This window comes from Bos indicus x Bos taurus, chromosome 9 (assembly GCF_003369695.1).
Source record: "Bos indicus x Bos taurus breed Angus x Brahman F1 hybrid chromosome 9, Bos_hybrid_MaternalHap_v2.0, whole genome shotgun sequence".
NCBI lineage: Eukaryota > Metazoa > Chordata > Mammalia > Artiodactyla > Bovidae > Bos > Bos indicus x Bos taurus.
The window spans coordinates 70,412,152-70,423,070 of record NC_040084.1 but is presented as its reverse complement, the minus strand read 5'-3'; the positions used below and the strand labels follow the sequence as shown (position 1 = coordinate 70,423,070).

General features: G+C 43.2%; 1 protein-coding gene and 1 long non-coding RNA gene across 3 annotated transcripts in view; both read left to right on the top strand.

Annotated features, from left to right (window-relative positions):
* The first annotated feature begins 2,871 nt into the window (after positions 1 to 2,871).
* Positions 2,872 to 10,919, top strand: part of MOXD1 (monooxygenase DBH like 1) — a 97,458-nt gene continuing 89,410 nt past the window's right edge. The window contains exon 1 of one of the 2 annotated variants that reach the window (XM_027551572.1): positions 2,872 to 3,188. In XM_027551572.1, the coding sequence (XP_027407373.1) occupies positions 2,925 to 3,188 (264 nt within the window). In that variant the 5' untranslated portion in view covers positions 2,872 to 2,924. The remainder of the gene's footprint in view (positions 3,189 to 10,919) is intronic. The other variant, XM_027551571.1, reaches the window with a different exon arrangement.
* LOC113898434 lies at positions 5,482 to 9,845 on the top strand. The gene is made up of 2 exons (XR_003512652.1): positions 5,482 to 7,067; positions 8,304 to 9,845. It is a non-coding gene; the product is annotated as an uncharacterized LOC113898434 (long non-coding RNA).

Here is a 10,919-nt window from a genome sequence, read left to right as displayed (position 1 = left end):
TCATATTTTCCTGCATTTCTTGACCTTTAGCTTTAAATAAGAAAGAAGTATTATTTTTACAAAAACAATAGTGAATAAATAAATTTGAAACCCCTTGCTACTGATTTTATTCTCTTCTTGGCCATATATCCTGAGTTTTTAATGGACCAGTGCTTTCTTCCTGCTTTCTTTAAGGATTTAAAACAAGCAGTTGTACAGTAATTAATTTCCAATTGGGAAACTGAGAGTTTATGAAATTGAATGGGGAGATGATTTTGATCCAGGGAACCCACTCAGCGTATAAAGCACACTTAGATAAAATTGTCTCTTTTGTCTTCATTTACTGGGTAATTCAACCCAAGGCAGAATGGATCTCTTGAAGGTGAATTATGCTAATAATGTTCTGTTGATCTAATCTCAAGATGATTCTATTAGTTTTAATAGTTCTTGAGCACTCAGGGTGCTTTAGATGCAATGCCAGCTGCAGACAAGCAACAGGCAATAACTTCACATTCAACAATCTTACTTGATGAAAGAATAAAACGATTTAAGACTCTGTTTTGTGTATTCGTGTGTGGTCGCTTTTCTATTTTGCCTTTATACCAGGGCAGGGCAGAGCATTTGATCACATAGGGGGCCAAGCTTTCCCTTCACAGCCCATCTTTGTTAAGAGGATGCTTCCTGGAGGATCTGAAATGCATCTATTTATTCTTCCTACAAGTCTTTATTAAGCACCTATTGCATGGTGGTCCATATTCTAGGCAATGGGTTAGAATAAGGAACCAGAATCTGTTTCTGATCCAAAAGGCTCCTGAAGGAAACTGTCTATAGACAGACACTGAAATGTTAGGAGTGAGGTCTGAAGAGAACATTCCATGGACATCAGTCCCACTGTGTAAGGGTCAACACAATCTGATGGAAATGTGGGAAGGAGGATTAGAAAATACTTCAAAGAATGGAGGGAAGAAAAGGCAAGTGTGGCAGAGCATGAGCAATCTGAAAAGGCAGAGTGATGGGAGAGAGCGGGGCTCTCTTTTAGGATTCTAGAGGCAATTTTTATATGTCCTTCTAGTGGGAAATGGGTGAGTGATATGAGAATGATTGATGGAAGGTAAAGCCAGAACAATAAACAGGGATCGGACTCTAGACGTGAATTTGGAATTTATATAACACCCCTCCCCCCACCAATGAAGTAGATGTAACCACATGTTCCAGGCTCCTCTATGCTAGGAATAAAAAGTAGGGTCACCAAAGAGGAAGTTTGCCTTTGATCATTCTGGAGTGACATAACTCCCTTGAAATCCCTGTGTTTCATGTAGCACCAAGATTGACTCTTCTTGGTCTCTGTGTCCACCATTTTGTTCCTCTCTCTGTATTCCTCTTCTCTTCCTGGCTAGAGCCATAGCAGTAACCACACCCCTGTACTTGTAAAATCTCAGTTCTAAGGATGAAATTCTTAGTTTGCTGAAGTTGATGCTGCTGCCTCTGATGTCTGCCCAGGGATCTACTGCGGCTACTCTCAACGGGTCAGTTCCTTTAAGTCTTCACAGGCTCTTTTATTTCTTGCCTTGTCCCAAGGTTTCAACACCTCTCTTCTCTGGTCTATTGTCATTGGCTAAACTTATAGATTTTTGTCCCCTCTCTCCTTGAGATGAATCCTCTCTCAAGCAATTTCCTGAACTCCCTGGTAAGCAGACCCACTGGAAGGTTGCCTTCTGGAATTAGTCAAATATGCCTGAGTCGTTGGGAGAGCACAGTTCTGATCATGCTGGTAACTCTGGGAAAGTCACAGGAAAAGGAACGGGAAGAGAAAACAAGAGCAAGAAAAAACAGGCTGAAACATGACTCTAAGAGACAAAGTAGGCAGCTTGTGTGGAGCTTCCAAATGCAGCGCAAATAGCACCATTTGTATATTCTTCCTGCCCATGCTGTTTTCATCTGATATCCGCTCTTATTTTTCTATTCTGTATTATTTGTATCTTATGAGCCACCTTAGAACGTTTTAGAACGTTCTTAGAATATAAATAAATGAATGAATAAAGAAGGTAATTTGCAGTTACACTGAGTAATTAGCATTCTGAAGACAGGAGTGTTGTAGGTAAAAGAAGAGGCAAAAACACTTTTTGACAAACACGACTATGGCCAGAACTTGAAATAGTAGGAAGACTTCAAATTACAATTTAATTCCCAAATGATTTTTCAACCTTGACCTACTCTGCTGACGGCTGAGTACTTTGGCAGAATTTCTCCTAACCAAACCAAACCAAACAAAAACCAGGCATAAAGAGGCAAGCCTCAGGGCACTGACTCCTGGGGTCAGGAACCAAATGCGCTGGTGGAGGTGAACCGTGGGGTTAAGGGCATCGCTGTTTACAATGGTTTCCAATGCAGCGAATATCGAGATGTCAAGCAGTTACCCTGGACGGGACTTTCTCTCACTTGCTGTCCATCAAACCCAGGATTATTCCTCTGATTACTCAGGTCCTCCCCACCTCTGCTAAGCTAAACTTGCCCTCGCTCAGCAATCTCTGATTCTTTCCCCTGGGATCCCCACCCCCTGTTCCCCGCGACGTGCCCACACTGCCCAGGCAAGCACTAGCACTCCGCGCTCCTTTTCTGTCGACCCCCGGTCCTCGGCTTCTGCCTCCTCCTCTCCTCTTCCAGGACGCCCGTCACTGCGCTCCCCACTGAATCAGACCTTGGGGACCAACAAAGTCGGGGGCGCGAGGCGGCAGGTGGATGGACCGGAAGGGCGGGTCGCGGATGGAGTCGGCGGCTCAGCCAGCAGACCGCCGGGGCTGAGAGGGAGAGCGACTTTGCGGCCCCTCCCGGCGGGCGGGCCGGGGGGCGGTCCCAGGCCGCCTGCTCGCGCCGCCGCTCCGCGTGCGCCCTCCGCGCTCCAGTCGGCGGGAGCCCAGGTGCCCGTGGGCTGGACGCGCCCGAGGATGTGCCGCTGGCCGCTGCTCCTCCTGTGGGGGCTGCTCCCCCGCGCGGCGGCGGGGGGCTCGGGCTGGCCCTTCCCGCACCGCACGCTCCTCGACTCCGAGGGCAAGTACTGGCTGAGCTGGGGCCCGCGGGGCGGCCGGCTCGCCTTCCGCCTCGAGGTGCGGACCGCCGGCTACGTGGGCTTCGGCTTCTCGTCCACCGGGGCCATGGCCGCGGCCGACATCGTCGTGGGCGGGGTGGCCCGCGGGCGGCCCTACCTCCAGGTAAGCGCGTATATACCCTCCTGCAGCTGCCCCGCCGAGCCTCGGCCGGTCCGGATTCTGGGCAGGCAGGCGCGGTTGGGGGGCGCCCTGGGCCACCCGGCTTTCTCTCCGGCGGAGGCTGGCCGCCGTCTCCCCCGTATCCCCGCAGCCTCAGCCCGGCTTCCCCTACCCTTTGCGATTCGCTCTTGCACCCCGGAGCCCAAGGCCCCTGGGGCTGGACTTCCCAACTCCGCCGCCCAGCCCCCGGAAAGCTGAACACGGTAACCCTGGGCTAGCTTTCCGTCTCTGAACACTTTCCTGTCCCCTGAGCCCCAATTAATACATGCCCCAAGTGCACACCTGCCACGCACCACCAGTCATCCCTGATGGTTAAGGAGACATCTTTGGGCTTTCGGGATCTACGGGACGGCTCTCAGGGTTGAAGGGACCGGAGAGTTTTGGCATCTGCTGTCTAGCTGTCTAGAATCGTGGATCTCAGAAGGCTTTTCTGAAGCTTCCCAACTCTGGGGCTGGGTCAGCTACCTCATGCCAGCAATGACTGAAAGGTCCCCAAGAATCCTTAGGAACTTGCTATTGGGAGCCGTTTAGGAAGCTGCGAAACCTACAAAACCTGAAGTCTTCAGGCAAAACCCCATATTAAGTGACAAAACGTTTCACTTACTTTGAGTTCAGTTCAGTCGCTCAGTCGTGTCCGACTCTTTGCGACCCCATGGACTGCCGTAGGCCAGGCTTCCCTGACCATCACCAATTCCTGGAGCTTACTCAAAACTCTTGTCCGTCGAGTCGGTGATGCCACTTACTTTATTTAATAGCTAACAAAATTAAATTGACAGCTACCGTTTTGCTTTGAAAGAGCCAGAGTAGAGACGTTGCCCGTTCACAGATATTTTAATGAATAGGAAAAAAAATTAAAAAAGAATTGAAGTGATCGGAATGATTAGATGCTTAGGTTTTTGGACATTTTTGTCTGTTTGATCTTGACCAACATTTGAACACTTCTCCACTATGATATAACATCGTGGTGAATATAGTGTTGCTTATCAAAGTTCATCCAAAAATACTGCCCTTTGCTAAAAGTCTCTTAATCCATATGAAAGCTAGTTCTTCTGGCTATGTATTACGTTTTGATGATAGTAAAATCGATGTACCTGATAAATTCCAAAAAGCATTTGTCAGTAATTTTATTTCTGACGTCTAAGTTTGATTTCCATTAATTTTTAACGCTAATTCTGGCAATGAGCTGTTAACTGGCTAGAAGTTTTAAAAATGACAGCAAAAAAAACTTTAAAACCCTTCCGTTGTCTATTTTTTCATGAATTAGTCCTTTCCTCCCCCAAATAAGCACAACTCCAATAAAGTTTTATGAGAATTACACCGTTGAAGTCATTCATGTATAAATTTAATCCTCCTGCAGCATCTCAGACATTAAATTTGTAAATCAAGAATTTGACCCCAAACACAGGCCTCACTAGCTGAGTAATTCAGCTCTCTTCTGATATGAAGTAGACTGTACCTTATTTCAACATCTATTGAGCCACATATTTTTGCTTGTCTATTTTTTTTTTTAGGATGGGCAGAATCAAATGCCCCTTAACTATCCTTAAATGTTTTGTTGAAGGGAGCATGGAAAGTCTTACTATAGTGGTATCATAAAACATGTATACTTTAAAGATAACTTGATGTTTTTCTCAAAGAGTAGCATTTCTAGAAAGCCCATCAAGTTTGATATCAAATGAAAGACTAAGAGCAGAATTCTGTTTCAACATGCTATAAGGGGCACACCACAAACATAGTTTGTTAAACTACAGTATTTCCACACTGCAGGTGGCTCTTTGTAAAGAGAAAATAAGAACTAATTAAGTGCCCTTTAGATGGGTTTTGCAGCAGCAGCAGCAGCAGATGGGTTTTGAAACGTAGAACTTTTCTTAAGGTAATTTCTAAACACATAATACTGTTCAGTAAGCCTTGGATATGGACCTTTTCCCAATATATTTAATGAGCAAGAAATAGAACTTTCCCTTCTGTTTTTATTCCTAAGGAAATGGAATTTTTATTTTCATATATAAAGGATTATCATTTTCTCAATTGACTGACATCCTTTACTACTCCATTTTCTTAAGCATTGGTAAAGAGTTTGCATGCCAGTGAAGGAAATGCAAGAAACTGGTTCAATCCCTAGGTCAGGAAGATCCCCTGGAGTAGGAAATGGCAAGCCACTCCAGTATTGTTCCCTAGAGAATCTCATGGACAGAGGAGCCTGGGGCTTCAGTCTGTGGGGTCGCAAAGTGTTGGACATAACTGAACACACACACAGCACAGCACAGCTCACTCATTTTAAGGCATATAATATACAATAAAAATTATGCATAGCAGTTAAGTAGAAAGGAAATTGATTAAAAACCTTTTTAATAAAATTAAAGACCCCAGACACTAAAAACAAAAAGAAATGTATCAATTCCAGCTGGATCATCCAGGTTGGGAGATTCCATTTTCCAACACTTGAAATTGTATCTTCTCCCAAAACCTACTAATTTGAGATTCTTTGTACAGTGAATGGCATCTTCAGCAACTCTACCAAAAGGTAAATAAAGTTCTTAAACATTGTGTATGTGATTCCATTAGGAAACTTTGATTTTCATGTAATTTTACTTTCAGTGAGAACAAACTTTGCGTGAAACAATACAACACCAAGCATTGCTTCTGGGGCAATGGCATTAAACTGTAGATGACTGATGACAACCTAAGCTGATGTCCAAGTCACATTCCCTTGTGGCTACTTTCTGTATATATTATTTCATTCTTTCTTATTTAATTAGAAAACTTGACCTTTAGATATTTTATTTTATTTATTATTATTTGGACTTTTATTTTTTTCTGATGATATTAAGACTCTTCTTTCAATAGAATTTTAACTCCTGGATAACTATGTAAGACTAAATCCCAACTAGCCAGGCAGAGAATTGTTGGTGAAACAGATGTCATAAACCCAAATCCATACAGAGGTCAGGAAGCAAATGTAAAAGAGTGACAAGACTCCAGTGGAAAGGCAGTATTGTAATGCAGAAGAGTAGAGGGGATGGAAGAAACCCCAGTTTTCACATGTGAATTACTGTTATGTGGGAATGCAAATCAGGTATTGCCAGATCTTCTGTTTGTTTTTTGAGAGATGACAGATGTGTGTGTGTGTGTGTGTGTATGTGTGTGTGTGTGTGTGTAAGTAAAATCTGATTAGTAAATAGCAGCCACAATTCAAATTTGTATAACACACCCTGTTTTGCATATATACACACATAAGTTCAGTTGAGATATATCCCATGGACAGCTTGATCTGAGACCAAGAGGGAAAAAGCTAAAGTGAATCAACCCAAATTATGAAATCTGGTGAAAGGCTGAGAGGCTGGTTCCAATTCTCTTCAGGCCCCATTTATTCTGTGTTAGGAAATGTTCAGTGTCAGAGGGGACCTTGTCCCTCTTTTGGTTATCTATCACTGTGTATAAACTACCCCCCAAACATGGTGGTTTGTTTTGCTCACAAAGCTACTATTTGAGCAGGGTTGGTGGTGACAGGTCTTTTTTGCTTCACTTGGTGTCCACTCCAAGGTGAGTCACTGAGTCATCTGGAGGCTCTCTCACTGGTTTTTCTGACTGGTGACTGAGGCTGGCTGTTGGCTGGACCTCCCCAGGTACTGTGGTAGGAATGTGGCCTCTCCCTGCAGCTGCCCGGCTTCTTCCCAACAGTGGCTTGAGTCCCAACAGTGAACATCTCAAGAGGCCCAAGTAGAAACTGTATGGCCTTGGAGTCCTGGACTGTGTCTTTTGCTGTGGTCCCAGTCCCTCTGGATTCAAGAGGAAATCTAGATACCACCTCAACATCCCATGGTGAGGAGGTCACATGGGAGGGGAAGATATTAGCATGGCCATCTTTGCAAATCCGTGCAACCACACTCATTCTCACCAACCTGTCAATCTCCCTTCAACCACCGCTTCTGAGTACCTATTACTGTGTATCCACTCTACACTGCTGAGATGGGGAGGCAAGCGTTTACTTATTCACCTCTTTTTCACTCCCTCATGCTTACACACACACACCCCCCACTCACAAGAAGTTAGTGCATAGTTAGTCTTCCTGGTCCACACCCTTTCCACCCTCCCCCTGCCCTTCAAAGAAGAGTTCTAAACCTCAGCAACTCCAGATTTTTCAGTGGTTGCCAGTCACTAATTCAGGACTGGATGCAATGAGACTACCTCCAGGGGGCAGTGCGATATTTGCTTGTAGATGGAAGTATCAGATTTTGATTCTGTTGCCTCAAGGCAGTATACTGGCTTGGACACTCTTAAAACTACACCCAGAGATGAGGTATTATGGAAATTGGCCCTGTCCATTTTGTAATCCTCCAACCCTGGAGCAGATGTTTCTTTAAAGGGTGTATAATCGGGTACCATCAAAATGGGAAAGAAGAGAGAAACGTGGTTGTGGAGTAAAGCCCTTCTCCATGTAACCTATCAGATAAGTTGTTCACTTAGGGACACAGTACTCCTGGGATGGTACTGAGGTTGGCTTCCAGGCACTGTATTTCAGAGAGTTTCCAGGGGTGGGAAGCAGTCTTTCCTTTCGCCTTGGCTTTGGAAAGCCTCACTATTCTGTCTCAGTGAATTAACTCAATGCTTACTTCCTTGATAGATTCGTGTCCTCTCCTTGTACTTTGCCCCTTTCTGACACAGAGCAATCCCACCCCCATCCAAGCCACTTAGCAACTGTTGAGTCGCCATTTGGGGAAAGTAATCAGGGTTGATGAATGCCTAGTTTGTGCGAGTTGGAGAAGAGGGCAGCATTGTCAGATGTGCCTGTTGAAATCTGCACAAAAATGAATTCACTCTTCCTTTGGGGGTGTAAATTGCTGGAGAATGGAGGCAGAAACCGATGTCATCATTTGTTACAACCTCACTGGTTGGCTGTTGCCACCACCAAAACTTTGCTGTGATGAGGAGTCTCTTCAGCAGCGGGGTAATTGCTGCCGGGCTGCTTGCTGAGGAAGTGCTGGGAAATTGTGCTGTGATTTGGAATCACAGAAAACAGTGAGCATTCTTTGTGGTTAACGATGTGCTTCTTTTAAGTGCACCGCAGCCAACGGCAACAAAGAAATGTTTGGAAAGCAAATTGAAAAGCTGTAAGGGGAAGACGAAGAGAGTGTACAACCCCGACACAGATCAGCTGGGGCTTTGTTAAGAGGTATTTATAAATCTTCAGGTTATGCCCTGCCCCCTGCTCCCTCTTTGCCAATTTCCAGATGACAAGGGACCTCTCCAACCTTCATGTTTGGTGTATTAGTAGTAAGTCCACATGCACCAGTGTAAGCGGGAACCAAGAATCACCAGGATGCTCTTCAGCTGTGTGGTCTCCCTGACAGAGCAAATGATTTCAAGAAGCCAGCCTGAGGAAAGGACTAAGAGCCAGGAGAACAATGCACCTGAATTGACCGCCAAAGTTCAAGGCTTCAGGCGACCAACGGCCTATTTCTGGATTCTTGGGAAGAAAGCCAATAGTCCATCCACTTCAAAGAAAGTGAATGGTGGTTTATTGATTCATCATTCGTAATAGAGCCCTGTTAAAATAGAGTTGCTGGCCAAAAGAATGAATTCACTGTATATCATCTTGTTTCTGGAAATGTTTGATCTATATGTAAAACAAACAAACAACTCTGCCTAAGGATGCCTCGTAATGTGGCTTATTGTAACTTTTAAAAGATAATTAGTACAGAACTTTTAAACAGAGAATTATTTCTCTAGAAAACCTCTTCTCCACTTCTGTCTTTTTTTAACTTGTTAAATTCTGGAGTAGACCAAAAATAAAGAAAAGCTTAAAGCTTCACAGCATATAGTATGCACTTAAGCAGGAGATTCTGCAAAAATAAGAAAGCTTCAAATGTATTAATTTTTGTTAACAGTAAAAATGGGATTATATATGAATGCTATGGAAATAATGTATAGTTCAAATTTAATTTACTATTGAGGTCTTTTGTATTCAACTAATATAGCCAAATATTATGATAAATCTTTAAACAGTGTTTGGTTTTACAAATTGAATATTGATATTTTGGGCACTTACTTGTTGCTCTTCAGAGCTCAGAGTTCAGTTGATCCGCCTTAAATTTCCTAACTCTCCCACCTGAATTTTACAGTTAAGAAACTGGGCCTTAGGTACCTATTAAGTGACCTGTTGGAAGCCATATAGGTCAGTGGTCTGGATTCATTTCCTCTTGGTCCTGGTTTGGTGTTGTTTCTTCTGCAAGCAGCTGGTAGCTTAAATAAAAACATTCCAATTTTCTTCCTCAATAGTGAAAGAACGTGTTAATGAAAAGCAGTTTTAAAAAGATTGGTAAAAATAAAATCATAGTATTTCTGTTACTATTTTTGTTGTACAAATACCATAGATATATATTTCTGTAATGTGATTTTTCATTCATGGAGTTCTTAATATATGCCATACATTATAGTCTTTCAAGTGTGTTATCTCATGTAATTCTCACAATAGCCCTATGAGGTCAATATCTTATTTCTTCCATTTTGTAAATGTATAAATTTGAGGCTCCAGGCCATACAGCATGGGGATCATTTGTGAGTTTCACATGACTGTTTTAGTAAAGTACTCACTGATAATGTTGGAGTGTTCATTCATTCATTCAACCAATATTGATTAAAGGTTTATTGAACAGTTCTAGATCCTGGGGACATAGCATTGACTGAGAGGAAATCAGTAGTCTCAAGGAGCTCCCATTTTGATGGGGGTAAACAAATAAGCAGGAAAAATATCAAAAAGTGGTAAGTGTGTGCAGAGTTTTAAAATAGGGTGATGTGATAAGGGGCAGTGCTGTGGCTATTTCAGATTGGGAGGCTTACAATTAAAACACGAAGGAAAACAAGTGTCCGAAGTTTTAAGTGTTGTCTTTCAAGATTAACTATAGCATTTACCATTCAAAGTATTATATACTATGAGGAAGATTATCTGGCATGGGCTTCAAAGGACTCGGTAGACATTGACTATAGGAGTCTGCCTACGTGGAAGAAATATAATTAAAGTGTCTGAACCACCTGAGCTCTTTTCTGTTTCTGTAGCCTTGTTACACACATGTTTAGTAAGCTCAACTAGAGTCTTTCAGGCTTTGATCTAGAGATTTGGTGATTTTATAGGAGTTTCTTTCTTAATACTAGGTGTGAATGTTTTTCTTTTATACCCTGTGTTCCTTCTCATCTTCAATAATATGAAAGAGCTAAAGGACTTGGAGAAGCTAGATCAACAAAACTACATGAGTCTGGGGAAGATTTCCATCCTTCAGGCAATTTGTAAACTAACACCTGAGAACCTCAGTTTCTTAGATACAACTAAATTGCTACTATTTTTTTCCCCCCTAAAAGCTTCATGCCCAGAAGCCCATTCATATAGGAAAACTCATGGTAGATGAAACCATGTAGAAGCAAGGCCTCCTGGTATTTTGGACCTCCAGATCCCTTCAGACAGGGCCAAGATGGCAACAGCAAATTGCACTCCAGTGGTGAGCAGGCAGTGCTAATAGAGGACTGAGAACTGGGAAGATACTTCCCATGTCAGAAATTCCCAAATTTGCACGTTGGAATCACCTGCACATCTTTTAAAAATTTTAGCATCCAGGCATCCCCCCTCCCTCCTTTACACCATTAAATCACAGCCTCTAGCAGTCTACACAGGCCTTAATG